At 39.5% G+C, this 24,827-nt stretch overlaps 1 protein-coding gene across 1 annotated transcript; it reads right to left on the bottom strand.

Annotated features, from left to right (window-relative positions):
• Positions 1 to 8,519: 8,519 nt before the first annotated feature.
• On the bottom strand, positions 8,520 to 9,571 carry LOC309857817 (olfactory receptor 7D2; the record flags this gene model as incomplete). Its single annotated transcript, XM_082750582.1, has 1 exon — positions 8,520 to 9,571. Exon 1 carries the CDS (start codon positions 9,456 to 9,458, stop codon positions 8,520 to 8,522), a length of 939 nt encoding a protein of 312 aa, XP_082606708.1. The 5' UTR covers positions 9,459 to 9,571.
• Positions 9,572 to 24,827: the final 15,256 nt, after the last annotated feature.

The raw sequence follows: 24,827 nt of genomic DNA, 5'->3' as shown, positions 1-24,827 counted from the left end.
ATTGGCCCCTGTGTGGTCTCACTGCTCAGTGGGAAGCCTGATTCTCCCTTTCCCACTCCCCCTGCTTGTATTCCCTCTCTTGCTGTCTCTCTCTCTCTGTCAAATAAATAAATAAATAAAATATTAAAAAAAAAAAAAAGGAAAATGTAGTAGCCATTCCTGTAGTTAGTTGCCAGGATAGAGCTTCTAATTAAGGAGGAAACTAAGAACAATTTCTTTCTTTCTTTCTTTCTTTCTTTCTTTCTTTCTTTCTTTCTTTCTTCTTTCTTTCTTTTTTTAAGATTTTATTTATTTATTTATTTGTCAGAGAGAGACTGAGAGAGAGCGAGTGCACGCACAAGCAGGCAGAGTGGCAGACAGAGGCAGAGAGAGAAGTAGGCTCCCTGCCAAGCAAGGAGTCTGATGCGAGACTCCATCTCAGGACCCTGGGGTCCTGACCCCAGCCGAAGGCAGTGGCTTAACTGACTGAGCCACCCAGGCATCCCAGAACAATTTCTTAACCCAGTGAAGAATAGCTGTTGAGAATTACAACCAACAGAATACTCTACATTAAAATACTGAAGTATTTGTGTTAAATTCATGAAAAGGCCAAGGCAGTCCATTCCAAATTTAATCATTCAATATTCTCATGAACATTTAAAGAGACTGATGAGAAAAGGAAATTAGCCTGAGTGTCAAATGCCAGAAATAATGACATCATTTTTAGATATATAGTGGATACAAAAGGAAAACAAAATAATATAGAACTATTAAGTGCTATCAGTAAGTCACGGGATATAATAGAAAAATCCAATCAGAGGAGGAACAAAATAGTCAATACCCTGTGTTTAATAGATCTTCAGTGAGTAGTTAATGACTAAATAGTGGGACAGGCAATTGAACAGGATCCTACAATTCATGTGTAAGAATAGAGAAGAGGAGGAGACTCACTGGAAAATAACTTACCAGAGAGAGGATCTAGACTCTGAAAGAGAGAAAAGGAAACTTAGCAAGAGCTAGAAAAGACTGACGTAAGTAGTATATAAAGCAACTTCTAAATATAGAGACTTCAGCTCTGTTGACTAACTAAATATGGGACTGTTCCATTATTTTACAGATAAAGCCCAGTGCCCACCTTGTTACCCCTTTCCCTTGTACTCCTCCAGCTCTGACTGGGAAGCAATGATCCTACTCTCTCTGAGGCTCATCACTGAAGCTTTCACTTCTCTATACTCTATCTTGGAGAAGCCCTTTCCCTAGGCTGACAACAGAGAATTGTAGGAAAGGGGCAGCAGGTATCTGTTATTATCATCTCAAAGGTTAAGTTCTTAGAGATCCTCATTAAATAAATTGCTTTACTGGTGTTCTTCTCTCTGAACCATTCCATTCCCTTAGGATAGAAAGATGAAAGAATGGGAAAATGTCAGATAATGCTATGTCCGTGTAGACAGCAGCTGACCAAGATGAAGATACTTTCTTCAAGGGGAAATTATTTTCTCTTTGGTTTGACTTAAATGAAAGGTTTCTCCCAAGGAATGTTAGACCTCTATGAGAACCAAACCCAGGAGTGAATGTTCCATGATGTTCATCTCTTCAGAAGTCTTTGAAGATTTCAAAGATCACTTCATGTCTGCAGTGTTATGGGGGCAAAGAAGTTCTTCCTGAAGAAAAGCAGAGTGGTTAATAGTTTTGGTTCTGTCAAAATAACTAACCAAATGAGGACTGAAACTATCCCTTGATATTTTCTGGTGACATGGAGGCTAGGGAGGGCTCCATTTTTCATCTCTAACATGAGGGAGAGGGTCATAAACAATCCAGGTAGAGTGGGTTGATGAATGGATGATATACAGATGCCAATATAAATCATCTATAAATTTTGTCAGGGAAGGTGAGGATAGAGGTAAAACATGGTATGGGAAATCATGGAGTACGGATGGGTAACACAATTTTTGTTTAATGGAAAATAAGAGAACACATTTCATTTCAAAGAGTGTGATCATATTTACTGCAGATATTTGAGTACACAACACATACTGACTACACAATTCAAAGGATGCATGTACTCACTGATGTGTAGGATATGTGGGTCCGGAAATCAAGGCTTGTTAGTAGAAGCAGCCCTCTCTAATGTCATGCCCAGTGAGCTGAGTGGGCAGTATTTGCTTCAGGTCTCCTCAACTCTGGCCTCAGCAGCTTTAGAGCTCTTGATGCCTACAAGGTAGCACTTGCAGAGACATAAAAAAAGTCCCATAGAACTTCAAGTTATGCAGTTGCCTGGTACTTGAGTTCCCTCATAGCAGAAACAAGAGTCACCATCCTGGCAGAGTTAATTGACCCTAGTCATAAATATTATTGTTTGAGCATGACATTGGCACACACTGGTATCCTATTATGTTCAGTCCATGGGTGGGAGCAGCCAACAGCATCCTCAGAGCAAAGAGTGGTGGGTATAGATGGCTCTCAGGCAGTTATGCTCCCACAGCAAGAGATTCGAGTAGTATGATCTTAGGTAAGTGAGTCAGCTTCCTTTAGGTGAGGGCAATTCTCTTGAGAGGGCTAAAGGCTGGGAGCTGTCAGAAGGCCTCACTCCCTGAATCTGGAGAATGACCCCATAATTCTGAAGGGAGAATTTGGCAACCCAGCCCCAGTTTACTGTCCACCCCATCACCATTTGGATAGTGACCCACAGCCATGTGTACAGGGTCCATGAGAGTTTATTTGTGATACGTGAACATCAGGATTTGGGAAGAACTGTCTTTAGGAAGTGGGAGCCACACTGAGAAATTAAGGATCTTGAGTAAGGCTGAACCAAGTATAATGTTGCCTTTCTGACCTGCTCCTTTGTAACTCAATTCTCTCCCACTAAGGCCATTAAAACAGAACATGAGATCAACCCATGCCACTACCAAGTGGAAATTATTTGCGGGGTATTTTACAGGCACATCAAACTGAACCTTTCCAAAAACAAACTCAATTTTTTCCCTCCCTCTCTCCTTCCTTTCTTAATAGGGATGAGATTGGGGGCACTTGGATGGCTTTTTGGTTAAGCTGTTAAGCATCTACCTTGGCTCAGGTCAAGTTCCATCCCAGGGAGACTGCTTCTCTCTTTCCCTCCACACCTCTCTCCCCACTCAGCTCTCTCTCTCAAATAAATAAATAAAATCTTTTAAAAATTTTAAAAAATAAGGATGAGATTGGTATTTTGCATGGTCTGTTTTCAAAACTTTTTAATGATAAACTTTCAAAACTTTTGAATTTGAAACCTGAACCTATTCCTAAGAGAAATAATAACTATTTTAAAGCAGGATAATAAGTCTCAAATTACTAATATCACAAAATTACTATAAGGAAAGCCTGGTGTAGATGCAAATTGTGAAGAAAAAATATGGAAGCCTTATTTAAGACAATTTTGATAAACAGGAAAGTGGACAAATTGGAGTTCATAGAAAGGATATTGGTAATTTGGGAAATTGTATCATAAAATGGATGGATTACACAAATTCTTTCACCTACTTGAAGAGTGATGTCTTAGTTTGGGCTGTTATAACAAAATATCATAACCTGGGTGGCTTTAACAACAAAAATTATTTCTCACAGTTCTGGAGGCTAGACGTCTGAGAGTAGGGTGCCAGGACAATCAAGTTGTGGTGAAAGCCCTTTTCTGGGTTGCACATGGCTGACTTCTTATTGTATCCACACATAGCAGAGAGAAGAAACAAATTATCTTGTGCTTCTCATAAGAATATTAATTCTATTCATGGGGACTTTATCTTTATGACCATCTAATCTTAATTACCTTTCAAGGCTCCACCTCCTAATATCATCACTTTGGGGGATAGGGTTTCAATGTATGAATTTTGAGGGAACAGAAACTTTCAATCCATAATAAGTACTAATGGGGAAATGAGCTTCCATTGAGGATGTGAATGGCTGCTACAAAGGTGAATGGCATAATTTCATTCTTTCTTATAGATGAGGAATATTCCATTGTATATATAGATGACATCTTTTTCCATTCATCTATTGATGGGCACTTGCATTCCTTCCAAATCTTGGCTATTGTAAATAAATCTGGAATAAACATGGGGGTACACATATCTTTTTGAATCAGTGTTTTGTTTTTTACTTCTTTGGGTAAATACCCAGCAGTGAAATTACTGCATCATATGGTAATTCTATTACTGAGCCATAAAAAAATAATGAAATATTGTCATTAAAACAACATTGAAATGGGTTGCACCTGGAGTCTATAATGGAGGGTATAATGCTAAGTGAAATCAGAGAAAGACAAATACCACAAAATTTCACTCATATGTGGAGTTTAAGGAACAAAACAAATATGGGAAAAAAACCAAACCCAGACTCTTAAATATAGATAACAAGCTGGAGGTTGTCAGAGGGAAGATGGGGGGGGGGGATATGGATGAAATAGGGGAGGGGATTAAGAGTACATTCATTGTGATGAGCATTGAGTGATGCATAGATTTTTTGAATCATTCTATTATACACCTGAGATTAATATAACACTGTATACTTATTTGTGGAGCATAACAAATATCATGGAGGACAAGGGGTGTTAGAGAGGAGAAGGGAGTTGGGGTAAATTGGAAGGGGAGGTGAATCACGAGAGACTATGGACTCTGAAAAACAATCTGAGGGGTTTGAAGTGGAGGGGGTGTGGGAGCTTAGGGTACCAGGTGGTGGGTATTATAGAGAGCACAGATTGCATGGAGCACTGGGTGTGGTGAAAAAATAATGAATACTGTTTTTCTTAAAATAAATAAATTGAAAAAATTTAAAAAAAAACACTGTATACTAATTATGCTGGAATTTTATTTTATTTTATTTTATTTATTTATTTTTTAAGATTTTATTTATTTGTCAGAGAGAGAGCACGAGCGAAAGTGAGCACAGGCAGACAGAGTGGAAGGCAGAGTCAGAGGGAGAAGCAGGCTCCCTGTGGAGCAAGGAGCCCGATGTGGGACTCGATCCCAGGACGCTGGGATCATAACCTGAGCCGAAGGCAGCTGCCTAACCAACTGAGCCACCCAGGCGTCCCTATGCTGGAATTTTAAAAAAGTAATGTTTTTAATGAAATAAAGAAAAAGATTAGTGGCACATTTGTTCCAAGAGAACTGTAGTATAGTTTAAGTTATATAATGGACTTGGAGAATGACTCATCTATCTTCCCCAAACAGGCCTTAGTATTAGCAGATCCATTACAGGGAATTCGGTCTTCCGTAAGGAAATCCATCTGCTCATTTAAAAATTTTAAGATTTTTTTTTTCTGAAAAACAATCTGAGGGTTTTAAATGGGAGGGGAATGGGAGGTCGGGGTACCAAGTGGTGGGTATTAGAGAGGGCACGGATTGCGTGGAGCACTGGGTGCAGTGCAAATACAATGAATATTGTTATGATAAAAATAAATAAAAAATAAATTTAAAAAAAATTTTAAGATTTTGATGAAGTCCCAAAAGTTTATTTTCTCTTTTGTTTCCTCTGCCTTTGGAGACATATCTTAAAAGAAGTTGCTGTGGCTGATATTGAAGAGATTACTGCCTATGTTCTCCTCTAGGATTCTGATGGATTCCTGTCTCATGTTGAGGTCTTTTATCCATTTTGAGTTTATCTTTGTGTACACTGTAAGAAAATGGTCAAGTTTCATTCTTCTACATATAGCTGCCCAGTTTTCCCAGCACCATTTATTAAAAAGACTGTCTTTTTTCCACTATATAATTTTTCCTGTTTTGTCAAAAATTATTTGACCATAGAGTTGAGGGTCCATATCTCGGCTCTCTACTCTGTTCCACTGGTCTATGTGTCTGTTTTTATGCCAGTACCATGCTGTCTTGGTGATCATAGCTTTGTAGTAAAGCTTGAAATCAGGTAACGTGATGCCCCCAGTATTATTTATTTTATTTTTTTAATTAATTAATTTATTTTCAGCATAACGGTATTCATTATTTTTTCACTACACCCAGTGCTCCATGTAATCTGTGCCCTCTATAATACCCACCACCTGGTTCCCCCAACCCCCCACCGCCCCCCCCCCGCCACTTCAAACCCTTCAGATTGTTTTTCAGAGTCCATATAGAACTGTCAAGCACAGTTTCCATTTTATTATGGTTTTCGCTCTCCCAATTAGCTAAGCTGTTTAGAAATAAAATAACAGGAGGCATCTGCCTGGCTCAGTTGGTGGAGCATGAGATCCTTGATCTCTGGATTATAAATCCAAGCCCCACAATGGGTGTAGAGGTTGCTTAAAAATAAAATATTTTTTAGAAAAAAGTAAGTAACAAAAGGAACATTTAATTAATTAAAATAATGCTAATGGATAAGGAAGATGTGGTCCATATACACTATGGAGTATTATGCCTCCATCAGAAAGGATGAATACCCAACTTTTGTAGCAACATTGATGGGACTGGAAGAGATTATGCTGAGTGAAATAAGTCAAGCAGAGAGAGTCAATTATCATATGGTTTCACTTATTTGTGGAGCATAACAAATAGCATGGAGGACATGGGGAGTTAGAGAGGAGAAGGGAGTTGGGGTAAATTGGAAGGGGAGGTGAATCATGAGAGACTATGGACTCTGAAAAACAATCTGAGGGGACTGAAGTGGTGGGGTGGTTGGAGGTTGGGGTACCAGGTGGTGGGTATTAGAGAGGGCACAGATTGCATGGAGCACTGGGTGTGGTGAAAAAATAATGAATACTATTATGCTGAAAATAAATAAAAAATAAATTTTAAAAAACCCTATTCAAATGACCATTTTAGGAACTAGACTAATATTCTTGAGGGGTCCAGTTAGACAACGTGATATCTCCTACAGTCCTCTAAGTGGTTAGTGCCAGTCTTGTTTTAAGTTATACAGGACTCCAGGGCTACCATAGAAAGTATTACTTCTTCAGAGGAACTTACCTTCCATTGAAAGAACATTTCTGGGAGCACCTGGGTTGTTCAGTCAGTTAAGTATGTGACTCTTGATTTTTGCTCAGGTCATGATCTTGGGCTGTCAGATTGATCTCCCCATTGGGCTAATGTGCTGGGCATGGAGTCTGTTTAAAGCTGTCTCTTTTGCTCTCCCTCGTCCCTCCCCACAACTCTCTCTTAAAAAAAAAAAAAAAAAGAGAGAGAGAGAGAGAGCATTTCTGGTACAATAATAAATTAATTATCCTCTTTTAAGGATGTTGGCCATGTACATATTAACATATATATGTACATGTGTATTTTTGTTTGTATAAGTATTAATGTGAAATTGAATTAAAGTTCTCAATAAAGAGTGGAAGGATCACAAAGGAATGAAAAAGGTGACCTCAGATTTACTCTTAGCGTGACAGTAAAAATCATCAAAGTAATGGATTTCCAGCTTTGGGATAGATAACAGTCAGAATAGGTTAGGCTCTATTGTTGAAAACAGCAACGGTGTGTGTAACAGAACTAAAATTTTTGATGTAACGAATAAATGATTTAAAGAAGAAATTCTGGTTTAATGAAACAAAATCTTGTTTCTTTCTCTTGAAAAGTGTCTATCAACTTGGGCAACCATCCAGCGGAGTCCCCCACCTATTGGCCAGCTTTCTAGACTCTGGATCTTGTGATGTCTTCATCCACAATAGCTATATCAAGGGAAGAATGAACATGAAGTATAATGTACCAGCTCTTCAACTGTTTTGGTCTAGAAGGGACCCACAACTTCCATTCATATTTTAGTGGACACATCAAAACCTATTATTACCAACTTTAACTTCAAGGGACAAAGAAAATGCCATTCTTTGGGGTATCCAATAGGAGACGATAACCAGAAATATTGTCAACCAAGCAATAAAATTCACCATTGAACTGTACACATTGAAATGCACGTGAAAAGCTGGGCAGCCTGCTCTAAAAATATGGGCTCAGGGTCAGAGTTCTGGATTTTAATCCTGGTTTTGCCACTTGGTCTCTCTGTAATGTTGGGAAAGATTTTTAAGCTCTTAGATTCTCAATTTCCATAACTCTAAAATGAAGACAGTAATCATTCCCATTGAGGAAAATCTCATAAGATAGTAGAGAGATGTTAACATAGGCTTCCCATATAATAAGTACTGAAACACTGACTGTATTTTGATATGCATTTTATCCAGTTAAAAAAACCCAAAACACTGTTGGTAATACATGCACATGAACAACACAGATCTACAACAAAGCACGTAGAAACAAGTTAAGGTAAATTATCAATAGTTTAGCATTCTCTGCCAACATCTGAGATAACAAGGCTAAAGCAAATGCTCCAAATCCAAGTTAGAACTCACTTGTGAGGAAGTAAGAGAGAAGATTGAGGACATACTTTTTGGACAGCAGAGAGGGCAGAAAGATCATCAGATAAATTATGTGGAAGTTAATTGTTTAAAAGTGTGTAGAAACTAGGAGAGAGCAGTCTTAGACTCTTCAGGATTAGGTGTAAGAGGATATGCAAGATTCAAGAGTAAACTTTAGAATCAAAGTTTTTTCCCTTGGGATCCATAAAACTTCTTAGTCCTGGGGCCAAGAGATCCATCACAAACAAGAGGTCACTCTACTGAGAAGTCTTCCCAAAGCCCCCTTCACATCCTTGTTCCTCAAGCTGTAGATGAAGGGGTTCAGCATGGGGGTGACCACAGTGTACATAACCGAAGCCACAGAGACTTGTTGGGGGGAATGAGTTACTGCAGAAGTGAAGTAGACCCCAACACCTGTCCCATAAAATAAAGAAACTACTGAGAGGTGAGACCCACAGGTGGAAAACGCTTTTTGCTTCCCCCCCGATGAAGACATCTTCCTAATGGATGAAGCAATCTGTGAGTAGGAGAAAAGGATCCCAACAAGGGGAAAAACACCCAGCACACCAGTCATAAAGTATATCAGTGTGCTGTTCAGGAAGGTATCAGAGCAGGCCAGCTTGAGAATCTGTGTCAGCTCACAGAAGAAATGTGGAATTTCAAGATCTCTGCAAAAGCTTAGATGCATCATCAGAGAAATGTGAAGAAGGGATGTCATGACACCAACAAACCAGGTCATAAAAACCAGCAGGCCACAAAGGCGGGCATTCATGATGAGTGTATAGTGCAGGGGGTGGCAGATGGCCACAAACCGGTCATAGGCCATTACAGTCAGGAGTAGAGTGTCCAGGATAGGAAAGAACATGGAAAAATAGACCTGTGAGAGGCAGTCCATGTAGGAGATGGCTTTGTTCTCTGTGTGGATGTTCAGCAACACCTTGGGCACTATGGTGGTGCTGAAACAGATGTCGACCAAAGACAGGTTGGAGAGGAAGAAGTACATGGGGGTGTGGAGGTGGGGATCAGAGCAGATGGCCAGGATGATGAGCAAGTTCCCAAGCACAGTGACTAAGAACATGGACAGGAACAGCCCAAATATGAAGGGCTGTAGTTCTGGATCCTCAGAGAGCCCAAGGAGGATGAACTCTAAAATTCCTGTTTGGTTTCTTGCTTCCATGTACCTGATAGAACTACAAAGCAAGAGACAAGAGCAACATGAATGAGCAGCAAACTGGTACCCTCCATGTAATAAAAATGTTGGCCATGCCTTTCACTCAAGTTATTTATGAAATCAGTCACTTTGTCTAAGTGTTGGGTCTCCTTTCACTTATAAGTGAAATCTGAAAAAAAATGGAATCTCTTATGCCATCCACTTATCTTGAGCAAACTAAGTCAGCTAGAGAAGGACAAATATATGATTTCACTTGTATGTGGAATTTAAGAAACAAAACAAACAATTACAGTGGAAAGAGAGAGGAAAACCAGAGTGCCTGGGTGGCTCAGTAGGTTAAGCATCAGTTTTCAGCTCAGATCATGATCTTAGGGTCCTGGGTTCCAGGCCCATGTTGAGCTACCTGCTCAGCAGGGAGTCTGCTTCTCCTCCCTCTGCCCTTCCTACTCTCATGCTCCCTCTCTTTCTCCCTCTCTAATAAATCAATAAAATCTTAAAGAGAGAGAGAGAGAGAAACCAAGAAACAGAGTCTTAACTATAGAGAACAAGCTGATGATTACCAGAGGAGGGACTGGTAGGGGGTTGGGTAAATAGGTGATGGGGATTAAAGAGTTACAACATTTACAACAACATTTGTTGTGATGAACATGAGGTGTTGAATGAATGTGTTGAATCAGGGACACCCGGGTGGCTCATTCAGTTAAGCATCTGCCTTTGGCTCCGGTCATGATCCCAGGGTCCTGGGATGGAGCCCTGCATTGGGCTCCCTGCTGACCTGGGAGCCTGATTCTCCCTCTGCAACTCCCCCTGCTTTTGCTCTTTCTCTCTGTCAAATAAAGGAATTCTAAAAAAAAAGAGAGAGAGAGGGAGTGTTGAATCTCTAAATTTTACACTTGAAACTAATATTATACTATATGTTAACTAACTGGAATTTAAATAAAAACAACCCCTCCCCAAAATTGAAAAAAAATCCATTTTATAACAACAGAAGTAAAATGCAATTCTACCGCATTGAGTTCAGAATTCTTAATTACCTATCTTTTTAAAAATTTTTTAAATTTAAATTCAATTTACCCAGCATATATTATATTTTTAGTTTCAGGGGTAGAATTTAATGATTCATCAGTTGCATGTAACACCCAGTGCTCATTACATCAAGTGCCCTCCTCAATGCCCATCACCTAATTACCCCATCTCCTCCTCCTGACCTCCCCTCCAGCAACCCTCAGTTTGTTTCCTAGAGTTAATAGTCCCTTATGGTTTGCCTCCTTCTCTGTTTTTATCCTAACCACCTCTCTTAAGCATCCATTTTATAGTAATCCTGTCACATGTTTATGGAGCCTCAAAATGGCACATCAACATTATGTATCTCCTAGTAGGAGGCACCAGAAAGGACCCAATGCTATTTCCCTGAGATTCCTGCCAAGGAAGCAGGACTTCAAACTAAAGTCTAGGTAGCATTGGACAAACCCAAATTGAGGGACATTCTACACAAGTTCTGACCTGCGCCCTTCAAAAATGCCAATGTCATCAGATACAAAGATAGTCTAGAACTGTCCCAATTTAAAGGAAGCTTAAGAGATGTGTCAATCAAGAAATGCATGATCCTGGACCTTCGTTTGCCTCAGGATAATTTTCAAAATAGGAATGAGTTCTGTAAATTTGTAGTAGTATTATATCAAAGTTACTATCTTGATTTTGATCATTGTATTGTGGTTGTGTGAGGAAAATGTCCTTGTTTTTAGGGAATACCAAAGAGTTAGAGGTAAAGAGGTACCATATCTGCAGTGTGACTTACTTGCAAATGGTTCTGAAAACGCATATGAAGAAGAGGAAGAGAGAAAAATGGTTGAAGAAAAAGTAAAGGTGGTAAAATTTAACATTTGGGGGATCTGGTCAAGGATATACATAGGAGCTATTTATGTTGTTCTTCCAACTTTTCTGTCAATCTGAAATGAGGTCAAAATTAAAAGTGAAAAAGTAGCAGTTTCAGGGGAGGAGGCAAGATGGCAGAGAAGTAGTAGGCTGAGACGACTTCAACTAGCAGGAGATCAGCTAGATAGTTTATCTAAAGATTTCAAACACCTGCAAATCCATCGGCAGATCGAAGAGAAGAAGAACAGCAATTCTAGAAACAGAAAAACAACCACTTTCTGAAAGGTAGGACTGGCGGAGAAGTGAATCCAAAGTGACAGGAAGATAGACCCCAGGGGGAGGGGCTGGCTCCCGTCAAGCAGTGGGGCAACGGAGCACAAAATCAGGACTTTTAAAAGTCTATTCCGCTGGGATGCCTGGGTGGCTCAGTTGGTTGGGCAGCTGCCTTCAGCTCGGGTCATGATCCCGGCGTCCTGGGATCGAGTCCCACGTCCGGCTCCTTGCTCGGCAGGGAGCCTGCTTCTCCCTCTGCCTCTGCCTGCCATTCTGTCTGCCTGTGCTCGCTCTCTCCCCTTCTCTCTCTCTGATAATTAAATAAAATCTTAAAAAAAAAAAAGTCTATTCCGCTGAGGGACATTGTTCCAGAGGCTAAACCGGGGCGAAGCCCACGTGGGGTCAGTGTGGCCTCAGGTCCCACAGGGTCACAGAAGGATCGGGGGGTGTCTGAGTGTCGCAGAGCTTGTGGGTATTGGAACAGGGAAGGCAGCTACAGAGACAGAGCCGACAGTAAGCTCACAGCTTGGGGTTACCTTGAACCGATTGCAGGCTCAGTGAGCTTGGAGCGTGGCCGGAGGTCAGGCAGACTGGAGTTACTGGGTGCTGTTTTCTGAGGGCACACTGAGGAACACGGCCCCGGGCTCTCGGCTCCTCTGACCCGAGACCAGGAGGCTGCCATTTGTATTCCTGTCCTCCAGAACTCTATGGAAAGCGCTCAGGGAACAAAAGCTCCTGAAAGCAAACCCGAGGGGATTACTCAGCCTGGCCCCTGGTAAGGGCGGTGCAATTCTGCCTGGGGCAAAGACACTTGAGAATCACTACACCAGGCCCCTCCCCCAGAAGATCAACAAGAAATCCAGCGAAGACCAAGTTCACCTATCAAGGAGTGTGGTTTCAATAACAAGGAGAGCAGCAGAATTCCAGAGGAGGAGAAAGCAAAGCACGGAACTCATGGCTTTATCCCTGTGATTTTTTACTCTTGCAGTTAATTTAATTTGTTTTTCATTTTTTTCCTCTTCTTTTGCTAAAATTTTTTTTTAATTTTTACCCTTTTCTTTTTTAACGTTTTTAAACTAGTTTATCTAATATATATTTTTTCTTTTTTATACTTTCCTTTATTCATTTTCTTTTTTTCTTTTTTTTTCTTTCTTTTTAAACCTCTTTTTATCCCCTTTCTCCCCACTCACGATTTGGGATCTCTTCTGATTTGGTTAAAGCATATTTTCCTGGGGTTGTTGCCACCCTTTTAGTATTTTACTTGCTCCTTCATATACTCTTATCTGGACAAAATGACAAGGCAGAAAAATTCACCACAAAAAAAAAGAACAAGAAGCAGTACCGAAGGCTAGGGACCTAATCAATACAGACATTGGTAATATGTCAGATCTAGAGTTTAGAATGACAATTCTCAAGGTTCTAGCCAGGCTCGAAAAAGGCATGGAAGATATTAGAGAAACCCTCTCAGGAGATATAAAAGCCCTTTCTGGAGAAATAAAAGAACTAAAATCTAACCAAGTTGAAATCAAAAAAGCTATTAATGAGGTGCAATCAAAAATGGAGGCTCTCACTGCTAGGATAAATGAGGCAGAAGAAAGAATTAGTGATATAGAAGACCAAATGACAGAGAATAAAGAAGCTGAGCAAAAAAGGGACAAACAGCTACTGGACCACGAGGGGAGAATTCAAGAGATAACTGACACCATAAGACGAAACAACATTAGAATAATTGGGATTCCAGAAGAAGAAGAAAGAGAGAGGGGAGCAGAAGGTATACTGGAGAGAATTATTGGGGAGAATTTCCCCAATATGGCAAAGGGAATGAGCATCAAAATTCAGGAGGTTCAGAGAACACTCCTCAAAATCAATAAGAATAGGCCCACACCCCGTCACCTAATAGTAGAATTTACAAGTCTCAGTGACAAAGAGAAAATCCTGAAAGCATCCCGGGAAAAGAAGTCTGTAACATACAATGGTAAAAATATTAGATTGGCAGCTGACTTATCCACAGAGACCTGGCAGGCCAGAAAGAGCTGGCATGATATTTTCAGAGCACTAAACGAGAAAAACATGCAGCCAAGAATACTATATCCAGCTAGGCTATCATTGAAAATAGAAGGAGAGATTAAAAGCTTCCAGGACAAACAAAAACTGAAAGAATTGGCAAACACCAAACCAGCTCTACAGGAAATATTGAAAGGGGTCCTCTAAGCAAAGAGAGAGCCTACAAGTGGTAGATCAGAAAGGAACAGAGACAATATACAGTAACAGTCACCTTACAGGCAATACAATGGCACTAAATTCATATCTCTCAATAGTTATCCTGAATGTTAATGGGCTAAATGCCCCAATAAAAAGACACAGGGTATCAGAATGGATAAATAAACAAAACCCATCTATATGTTGCCTCCAAGAAACTCATTTTAAGCCCGAAGACACCTCCAGATTTAAAGTGAAGGGGTGGAAAAGAATTTACCATGCTAGTGGCCATCAGAAGAAACCTGGGGTGGCAATCCTTATATCAGATCAATTAGATTTTAAGCCAAAGACTATAATAAGAGATGAGGAAGGACACTATACCATACTCAAAGGGTCTGTCCAACAAGAAGATTTAACAATTTTATATATCTATGCCCCCAATGTGGGAGCAGCCAACTATATAAACCAATTAATAACAAAATCAAAGAAACACATCAACAATAATACAATAATAGTAGGGGACTTTAACACTCCCCTCACTAAAATGGACAGATCATCCAAGCAAAAGATCAACAAGGAAATAAAGGCCTTAAAGCACACACTGGACCAGATGGACATCACAGATATTATCAAAACATTTCATCCCAAAGCAACAGAATACACATTCTTCTCTAGTGCACATGGAACATTCTCCAGAATAGATCACATCCTCGGTCTTAAATCAGGACTCAACCGGTATCAAAAGATTGGGATCATTCCCTGCATGTTTTCAGACCACAGTGCTCTGAAGCTAGAACTCAACCACAAGAGGAAGTTTGGAAAGAACCCAAATACATGGAAACTAAACAGCATTCTTCGATAGAATGAATGGGTCAACCGGGAAATTAAAGAAGAATTGAAAAAAAATCATAGAAACAAGTGATAATGAAAATACAATGGTTCAAAATCTGTGGGACACAACAAAGGCAGTCCTGAGAGGAAAATATATAGCGGTACAAGCCTTTCTCAAGAAACAAGAAAGGTCTCAGGTACACAACCTAACCCTACACCTAAAGGAGCTGGAGAAAGAACAAGAAAGAAACCCTAAGCCCAGCAGAAGAGAAATCATAAAGATCAGAGAAGAAATCAATGAAATAGAAACCAAAAAAAAAAAACCAAACAATAGAACAAATCAATGAAACTAGGAGCTGGTTCTCTGAAAGAATTAATAAAATTGATAAACCCCTGGGCAGACTTATCAAAAAGAAAAGAGAAAGGACTCAAATAAATAAAATCATGAATGAAAGAGGAGAGATCACAACTAACACCAAAGAAATACAAACTATTATAAGAACATACTATGAGCAACTCTACGCCAACAATTTGACAATCTGGAAGAAATGGATGCATTCCTAGAAACATATAAACTACCACAACTGAACCAGGAAGAAATAGAAAGCCTGAACAGACCCATAACCAGAAAGGAGATTGAAACTGTCATTAAAAATCTCCAAACAAACAAAATCCCAGGGCCAGACGGCTTCCCGGGGGAATTCTACCAAACATTTAAAGAAGAACTAATTCCTATTCTCCTGAAACTGTTCCAAAAAATAGAAATGGAAGGAAAACTTTCAAACTCATTTTATGAGGCCAACATCACCTTGATCCCAAAACCAGACAAGGATCCCATCAAAAAAGAGAGCTATAGACCAATATCCTTAATGAACACAGATGCAAAAATTCTCACCAAAATACTAGCCAATAGGATTCAACAGTACATTAAAAGGATTATTCACCACGACCAAGTGGGGTTTATTCCAGGGCTGCCAGGTTGGTTCAACATCCGCAAATCAGTCATTGTGATACAACACATCAATAAAAGAAAGAACAAGAACCATATGATACTCTCAATAGATGCTGAAAAAGCATTTGACAAAGTACAGCATCCCTTCCTGATCAAAACTCTTCAAAGTGTAGGGATAGAGGGCACATACCTCAATATCATCAAAGCCATCTATGAAAAACCCACCGCAAATATCATTCTCAATGGAGAAAAACTGAAAGCTTTTCCACTAAGGTCAGTAACATGGCAGGGATGTCCATTATCACCACTGCTATTCAACATTGTACTAGAAGTCCTAGCCTCAGCAATCAGACAACAAAAGGAAATTAAAGGCATCCAAATTGGCAAAGAAGAAGTCAAATTATCACTCTTCGCAGATGATATGTGGAAAACCCAAAAGTCTCCACTCAAAACTGCTAGAACATGTACAGGAATTCAGTAAAGTGTCAGGATATAAAATTGATGCACAGAAATCAGTTGCATTTCTCTACACCAACAGCAAGACAGAAGAAAGAGAAATTAAGGAGTCAATCCCATTTACAATTGCATCCCAAACTGAGATACCTAGGAATAAACCTAACCAAAGAGGCTAAGAATCTGTACTCAAAAAACTATAAAGTACTCATGAAAGAAATTTAGGAAAACACAAAGAAATGGAGAAATGTTCCATGCTCCTGGATTGGAAGAATAAATATTGTGAAAATGTCTATGCTACCTAAAGCAATCTACACATTTAATGCAATTCCTATCAAAGTACCATCCATCTTTTTCAAAGAAATGGAACAAATAATTCTAAAATTTATATGGAACCAGAAAAGACCTTGAATAGCCAAAGGGATATTGAAAAAGAAAGCCAAAGTTGGTGGCATCACATCACAATTCTGGACTTCAAGATCTATTACAAAGCTGTCATCATCAAGACAGCATGGTACTGGCACAAAAACAGACACATAGATCAATGGAACAGAGTAGAGAGCCCAGAAATAGACCCTCAACTCTATGGTCAACTAATCTTCAACAAAGCAGGAAAAAATGTCCAATGGAAAAAAGACAGCCTCTTCAATAAATGGTGTTGGGAAAATTGGACAACCACATGCAGAAAAATGAAATTGGACCATTTCCTTACACCACACACAAAAATAGACTCAAAATGGATGAAGGGCCTCAATGTGAGAAAGGAATCCATCAAAATCCTTGAGGAGAACACAGGCAGCAACCTCTTCGACCTCAGCCGCAGCAATATCTTCCTAGGAACATCGCCAAAGGCAAGGGAAGCAAGGGCAAAAATAAACTATTGGGATTTCATCAAGATCAAAAGCTTTTGCACAGCAAAGGAAACAGTTAACAAAATCAAAAGACAACTGACAGAATGGGAGAAGATATTTTCAAATGACATATCAGATAAAGGACTAGTGTCCAGAATCTATAAAGAACTTAGCAAATTCAACCCCAAAGAACAAATAATCCAATCAAGAAATGGGCAGAGGACATGAACAGACATTTCTGCAAAGAAGACATCCAGATGGCCAACAGACACATGAAAAAGTGCTCCATATCACTCGGCATCAGGGAAATACAAATCAAAACCACAATGAGATATCACCTCACACCAGTCAGAATGGCTAAAATCAACAAGTCAGGAAATGACAGATGCTGGCGAGGATGTGGAGAAAGGGGAACCCTCCTACACTGTTGGTGGGAATGCAAGCTGGTGCAACCACTCTGGAAAACAGCATGGGGGTTCCTCAAAATTTTGAAAATAGAACTGCCCTATGACCCAGCAATTGCACTACTGGATATTTACCCTAAAGATACAAATGTAGTGCACCCAAATGTTTATAGCAGCAATGTCCACAATAGCCAAACTATAGAAAGAACCTAGATGTCCATCAACAGATGCATGGATCAAGAAGATGTGGTATAATACACAATGGAATACTATGCAGCCATCAAAAGAAATGAAATCTTGCCATTTGCGACAACGTGGATGGAACTAGAGCATATCATGCTTAGTGAAAATATCAAGCAGAGAAAGACAACTATCATATGATCTCCCTGATATGAGGAAGTGGTGATGCAATATGAGGGCTTAAGTGGGTAGGAGAAGAATAAATGAAACAAGATGGGATTGGGAGGGAGACAAACCATAAGTGACTCTTAATCTCACAAAACAAACTGAGGGTTGCTGGGAGCAGGGGGTTAGGAGAAGGGGGGTGGGGTTATGGACATTGGGGAGGGTATTTGCTTGGGTGAGTGCTGTGAAGTGTGTAAACCTGGTGATTCACAGACCTGTACCCCTGGGGAAAAAATATATGTTTATAAAAAATAAAAAAATTTAAAAAAAGGAGAATTACAGACCAATGTCACTGATGAACATAGATGTAAAAAAAATCTCAATTTAAAATGCTAGCAAATGGAATTCAACAACACATTAAAAGAATTATTCACAATGAAAAAAAAAGTAGCAGTTTCACACAATGCACAGTCCAAAAAAAAAAAAACAAAACCAAAAACAAACAAAGAAACAAACAAAACAACAAATCGACAACATAAAAACCCATCCATAAGATCTTGTCAGGTAAGAGTCTAACTTCTAACTAAGAACACTGCAGGTGAGGTGACCATTCACAGTTTAGAGCCCACATTCACACTTCCCTAGAAACCTCAGCCAGGGGAAGTAGTCTAACGTGGTCCTAGATGAAACGCATTCTAGGTCTCAGGCAGAAGTAACACAAATCTCTTGGAAAGAGCTTTCACTTGACGATGTCTGCCTCCGTGTCTGCAAGGGAGATTGGTCTGAGATTTTTCCATCTTTTAACAGCCTTTCCATGCTTGCCTGTCAATGCTGGTTTCTCCCGGCTTCCCAGCCTTATTAAGGGTTACACCAGCCCTTCTCTTCTGAAGCACCAACACTTCTGCCTTCTTAGGAATTCTAAAAATGCTGTGATTCTTCCCCTAACCATGCCTGTGGAGTACTGCCCTACCTGCCAGGGTTCTTGCATGCCTTTGTCTTTCCTGTGATCATCCCTATCCTTATTTCTCAGAGGAAACATCACTTCCTCAGAGGAGCCTTCTCTGAGCCCTCCCTCTTTGCCCACCATGCGTAGTTCCCTAATCCATGCCTTTATAGTCTCCTGCATTTTTCTTTGCTGCACAAATCATAACTATATATATTCACATTTACTTATGGAATGCTTTAATATCTGTCCCTCTCACCATGAATCATCAACCACACAAATTCAGATCACATGTTACAAAATTTACTTTTCCTCATATTCTCCCCGTGCTTTGTACTCAAACATCATGGAAAGTGGAATAAAGGCTGAAACCAAAAATGATCACATATATTACAAACTAGAAAGCTAAAGGTTGATCTCATATTGACTGTGGAAGCAACAAACTGAAAAAGAAAAAGATTCATGGAGCATGAATCAATTGATGCAGAAAATAGTATAGCTTCAAAAGAAATCAAAATACATTTAATTAAATGTAACAGTTACTGATGGGAAGGGAACAGGGTAAAATTTTAGTCACAGGGAATCAAGAATACTGCCAAATGGTGATCAAGAATAGCTATGCTAAAGCAAGGGTTAATCCAAGGTCCGTTATTAAACCCTAAGAAACAGACCAAGGAAACAAAAAGCTGAAAGAGGAAATGATGCCTGTTGTTGTAATTATTTAACATTGTCTCCAATTATTCAAAAGAAATGCCCTAAGACAGAAAAGTGAATGCAATATATTAGGAAATCAGAAGCAAATCTGGCCGCTGTCAGCTGCTGCAACACTGAAGAAAGTCAATTTAAACACAACGAGGATGAATCAGTGTCATTAACCTCTTATGGATCTGTAAAAAACCGTTAGGAAAGACAAGAGAAAGGCCTGTTCACAATTGCAGTGACAACATAGATAACACCCGGCAGGGGGTGAGCATTCAGTATGTATTTCATGAATCACAGAGTGTATACAACCTGGCAGAAACCAAGTCATGGTGGTGGGATGGAGACGCAGATATCCTTCTGGACAGAGATTCTTCAATTATTGCACGAACTTGAATCACTTAGAGGATTTGCTAAAACAGATTTCTGGGTCTCCCCCCAGAGCTTCTTTCAGCAGGTCTTGGGCAGGGACTGGGAAAAAACATTTCCATTTTTTTTTTAAGATTTTATTTATTTATTTGACAGAGAGAGAGAGAGAGCACAAGTAGGTAGAGAGGCAGGTGGGGGGGGGGAGTGGAGAGGAAGCAGGCTCCCCGCTGAGCAGAGAGCCAGATGTGGGGCTCGATGCCAGGATCCAAAGATCATGACCTGAGCCTGAAGGCAGAGGCTCAACCCACTGAGCCACCCAGGTGCCCCAGAAGATGAATTTCTATCAAGCTCCCAGGAGATGCTGCTGCGGCTACTCCAGGAACCCCATTTTGAGAGCTACTACACTAGAGAAGCACAAGGAAGCCATGAGCAGGTGGTTTTGAAACTCTTTAAAGGAGTCCACTTGAGGGAGTGCCCATGCCAGTGACACTGAGAAGTTGCTAGTTTCCAGAATGAGGGCCCATTAGAGCTGGCGGCAACAGAAAATAGTAGCAGCAGAATCCAAAAAGACAAAAATAACAAGGGAAATAAGTTCCAGAGGTTAAAAAAAAAAAAACAAAACCAGCCATGAGTCATTATCTATCCTATTACCTCCTTCCCCCAACCGATTTTTAATCCTCCTTTTCACACCCAGTACTCAATAGGACAGTGTGACTCAACTGGATGGCACTGCATAAAGAAATATTGGTGCAACCTCTTTCTCCTTTATTAGATGTGGATGACAGATTCTATACCAGAGAATAGCAGGGAGACAGAACCTGTCACCAAGTCATATCCGTGAGAGGCACCCGGATGGTCTCCTCCTGGTCAGGTGTCACTGAACTATGGGTGAGGATGCTAGGGAAGTGTTTACGCTTTCTCGAGTCCCTGGGGGGATGATTTCTCGTTGCTCTTCATTAAACAAATTGTTCCTCTGATGGGCTATTCTTCAAGTCATTCAACACCTTTGGGGTAATGAGAAAGTGGCAGAACAGACCCATGTGTGCTAATTCTGTTTTCCAGGAAGGCATCTTTGGAGCCAGATGGATCTCTCAGCCCCCATGGGCTTATTCCTTCTTGGAAGAGCTTTCATCACTATGGATTTGCCTTTGACGAAAAGAGGTTCCCCCTTAGGAATGTGTCCTTGCTGCAAAGACCCATCTCCCCATAGCCACAGTACTTAGGGCCCGTCTCAAAGTAACACAGAAGAAAGAAAGATGCACCTGACTCAGTGAATCTCGTGAGACCATACTGTGACTGTATAGGCAATATATATAGGCAATATATAGGCAATATAGTATCAAACACGGTGTGTAGATAAACAGTCCTGCTTCAAGAGAGGGAGGATCAACCGTGTAAAATGATGACACTAGGTCAAGTAGTAAAGGCTGAACAATGTCCTTTGGATTTATTAACATGGAAAATAATAGATAGAGTGATTTGGTGAAGGGGTGGGGAGGAGTCTGCTTATTCAGGGACTGGAAGGTGGCTCAGCAGTGAGAAAATTGACCTCTTGAGTGCAGAAAAGTGACCTCTACATCTGTCAAGAATGTTCTCAATAGAGGGAGGGTAATACCATGTATTTTTTTTTGTTCATTTTGGACATGAGAAAATAAATGACAAAGGAAGCACTCCAGTTGATTTGTAAAAAATTCAGCTGATATTCCATGATTTGCCATAAAAACAAGTTCTGCCATATATTTTTAAATGAATAAATCAAGGGCACTTGGGTGGTTCAGTTTGTTAAGCATTGACTCTGTTCTCAGCTCAGGTCTTGATCTCAGGTTCATGAGTTCAAGCCATGAGTTTGGTATGAAACCTACTTAAAAAAAATTTAAAAATGAATAAATCGTTTATTTTAAAAATTATTTATTCTTAATTATAAGTGAAATGTATCATTTTTAATTAGTTGAGTAAATTAAAACTGCAATGATGAAATCAAAGTCAAATGTATTATTAACACAACTTTAGTGAGTAGATGAAATTTCCTGTCAACAAGTATAAATAGCTTTCTACCATATGTGTATATATATAAAACTTAACAAGCATTTGTAATCTCAGTGGTATAACCCAACAGCCATTGGAACCATAACTACAAGACTTCAAATAATATATGGGAAATTTCTTCATCCCTTTTAGTAAATAGTCTTAGAGAGCAAAAACTTCATAATAGCAAGATTCAAAAAACCTATGACATGAATTCATATTTTTAGACTATGAACAGAACACATTGCTTAATAAATTTAGAAATTCTTTGAGACAAAAATGTATCAAAACATTAATTGGACAGGGTCTCTTATACCACAAGATTCAGTTAAAGAAAATTATGTGCATATTTTCAAAATTTGAATCAACTGTCGTCTGATATTCTTTTTTTTGGTTTTATATAATTTTCTTTTCTTTTTTTTTAATTTATTTTCAGCATAACAGTATCATTATTTTTTCACCACACCCAGTGCTCCATGCAATCTGTGCCCTCTATAATACCCACCACCTGGTACCCCGACCTCCCATCCCCCCGCCACTTCAAACCCCTCAGATTGTTTTTCAGAGTCCCTAGTCTCTCATGATTCACCTCCCCTTCCAATTTGCCCCAACCCCCCTCTCTCTAACTCCCCATGTCCTCCATGCTTTTCGCTATGCTCCACCAATAAGTAAAACCATATGATAATTGACTCTCTCTGCTTGACTTATTTCACTCAGCATAATCTCTTTCAGTCCCGTCCATGTTGCTACAAAAGTTGGGTATTCATCCTTTCTGATGGAGGCATAATACTCCAGAGTGTATATGGACCACATCTTCCTTATCCTTTCATCCGCTGAAGGGCATCTTGGTTCTTTCCACAGTTTGGTGACCGTGGCCATTGCTGCTATAAACATTGGGGTACAGATGGCCCTTCTTTTCACTACATCTGTATCTTTGGGGTAAATACCCAGGAGTGCAATGGCAGGGTCATAGGGAAGTTCTATTTTTAATTTCGAGAGGAATCTCCACACTGTTCTCCAAAGAGCCTGCACCAACTTGCATTCCCACCAACAGTGGAAGAGGGTTCCCCTTTCTCCACATCCTCTCCAACACATGTTGTTTCCTGTCTTGCTAATTTTGGCCATTCTAACTGGTGTAAGGTGATATCTCAATGTAGTTTTAATTTGAATCTCCCTGATGGCTAGTGACGACGAACATTTATTCATGTGTCTGATAGCCATTTGTATGTCTTTATTGGAGAAGTGTCTGTCCATATCTTCTGCCCATTTTTTGATATGCTTGTCTGTTTTGTGTGTGTTGAGTTTGAGGAGTTCATTATAGATCCTGGATATCAACCTTTTGTCTGTACTGTCATTTGCAAATATCTTCTCCCATTCTGTGGGTTGCCTCTTTGTTTTTTTGACTGTTTCCTTTGCTGTGCAGAAGCTTTTGATTTTGATAAAGTCCCAAAAGTTCATCTTCACTTTTGTTTCCTTTGCCTTTGGAGACATATCTTGAAAGAATTTGCTGTGGCTGATATCGAAGAGATTACTGCCTATGTTCTCCTCTAGGATTCTGATGGATTCCTGTCTCACATTGAGGTCTTTATTTAGACTGTGGACAATCATTCAGTTGAAACTTCTATGTTAAAAATATCCTTTTTAGACTTTTCCTGATATTTTCCTAACAAAATTTTGATAACCGAAAAAATATGTTTTATCATCCATCTAAAAAATCTTTCTCTTTATTTTCTGACAATACCTGCAGCTGACCAAAGTTATAAGAACAAATCTGGAAAAAAAAGGCTTTAAAACATCTGTTGGTTATACACCCATGTTCACAGAAGTTTATTCACATAGACAAAAGCTGGAAGCAACTAAAGTATCCACTGTGAGACTCACAGATGAACAAAATATGGTGTAAACATACAGGGAATATTATTCACCCTACAAAAGGAAGAGGTTCTGACATACACTATGACATGGATGAACATTGGAGACATTGTTCTAAGTGAAATAGGGCACTCCTGAAATGAGAGAAACTGTATCACTCTACTTACGGGAAGTTCCTAGGGTAGTCAAATTCAGAGAGACAGAGAGGACATGGCAGGATCCAAGGGTGGGGCAGGGAGTGGGGGTGGTCATTGTCTCATGGGTACAGAGTCTCAGCTTGGAAAGATGAGAAAGTTCTGGAGATGGATGGAGGGGATGGTTGCACAACAATGTGAATGTACCTAATGCCACTGAGCTGTGTACTAAACGTGGTTAAAATGGTAACTTTTAATATATTTTTATTTGTATATAATTATTAATATATATTATATTTATTATATATACTATATATAATATAGTGTGTGCAAAATAATATGGAAAATAATAGAAAGAGTGATTTGGTGAAGTTGTGGGGAATTTGCAGTGCATATATATGATATACCATATAATATATATACATACACACACATATATATAATATATAATAACATATATTATATATATATATAAGAAGTTGTCTGACTTCTAAAATTGATGCATATTCATTTTAAATAAAATATTTATTTATGGGTTGCCTGGGTGGCTCAGTGGGTTGAGCCTCTGCCTTAGGCCCAGGTCATGATCTCAGGGTCCTGGGATCAGCCCCACATCGGGCTCTCTGCTCAGCAGGGAGCCTGCTTCCCCCTCTCTCTGCCTGCACCTCTGCCTACTTGTGCTCTCTCTCTCTCAAATAAATAAATAAATTCTTTTAAAAAATTAAAAATATACATTTATTTATTTCAGAGAGAGAGAGAGCAGGAGGAAGAGCAAAGAGAGAGAATCTCAAGCAGACTCCCCACTGAGTGACGAGTCAGTACGTGGGGCTTGATCTCAGGACCCTGAGATCATGACCTGAGCTGAAATCAACAGTTGGACTCTTAACTGTCTGAGCCACCCAGGGCACAAAAGTGAAAATAGTTCATTTTTACTGTTAATTACATACACGTGTTGTCCCATTACAAAAAGTAGTTGCTATCAACAGCATCTTGTTATTATTAAGGGATGAAATCAAAATTATCCTTGAAATCTGTCTAGGAATAATGGTTCTGTAACTTAAGAGGGCATGTGTGAACTAAGGGTGTGTCCTGGAAATCTTTCAAGTGAATGTCTTAATTAAAATATAGCAGATAGGATAAAAAATCATAA

This window comes from Mustela nivalis (assembly GCF_964662115.1).
Source record: "Mustela nivalis genome assembly, contig: HAP1_SCAFFOLD_1318, whole genome shotgun sequence".
NCBI lineage: Eukaryota > Metazoa > Chordata > Mammalia > Carnivora > Mustelidae > Mustela > Mustela nivalis.
This window is presented reverse-complemented; position numbering and strand designations above follow the sequence as displayed.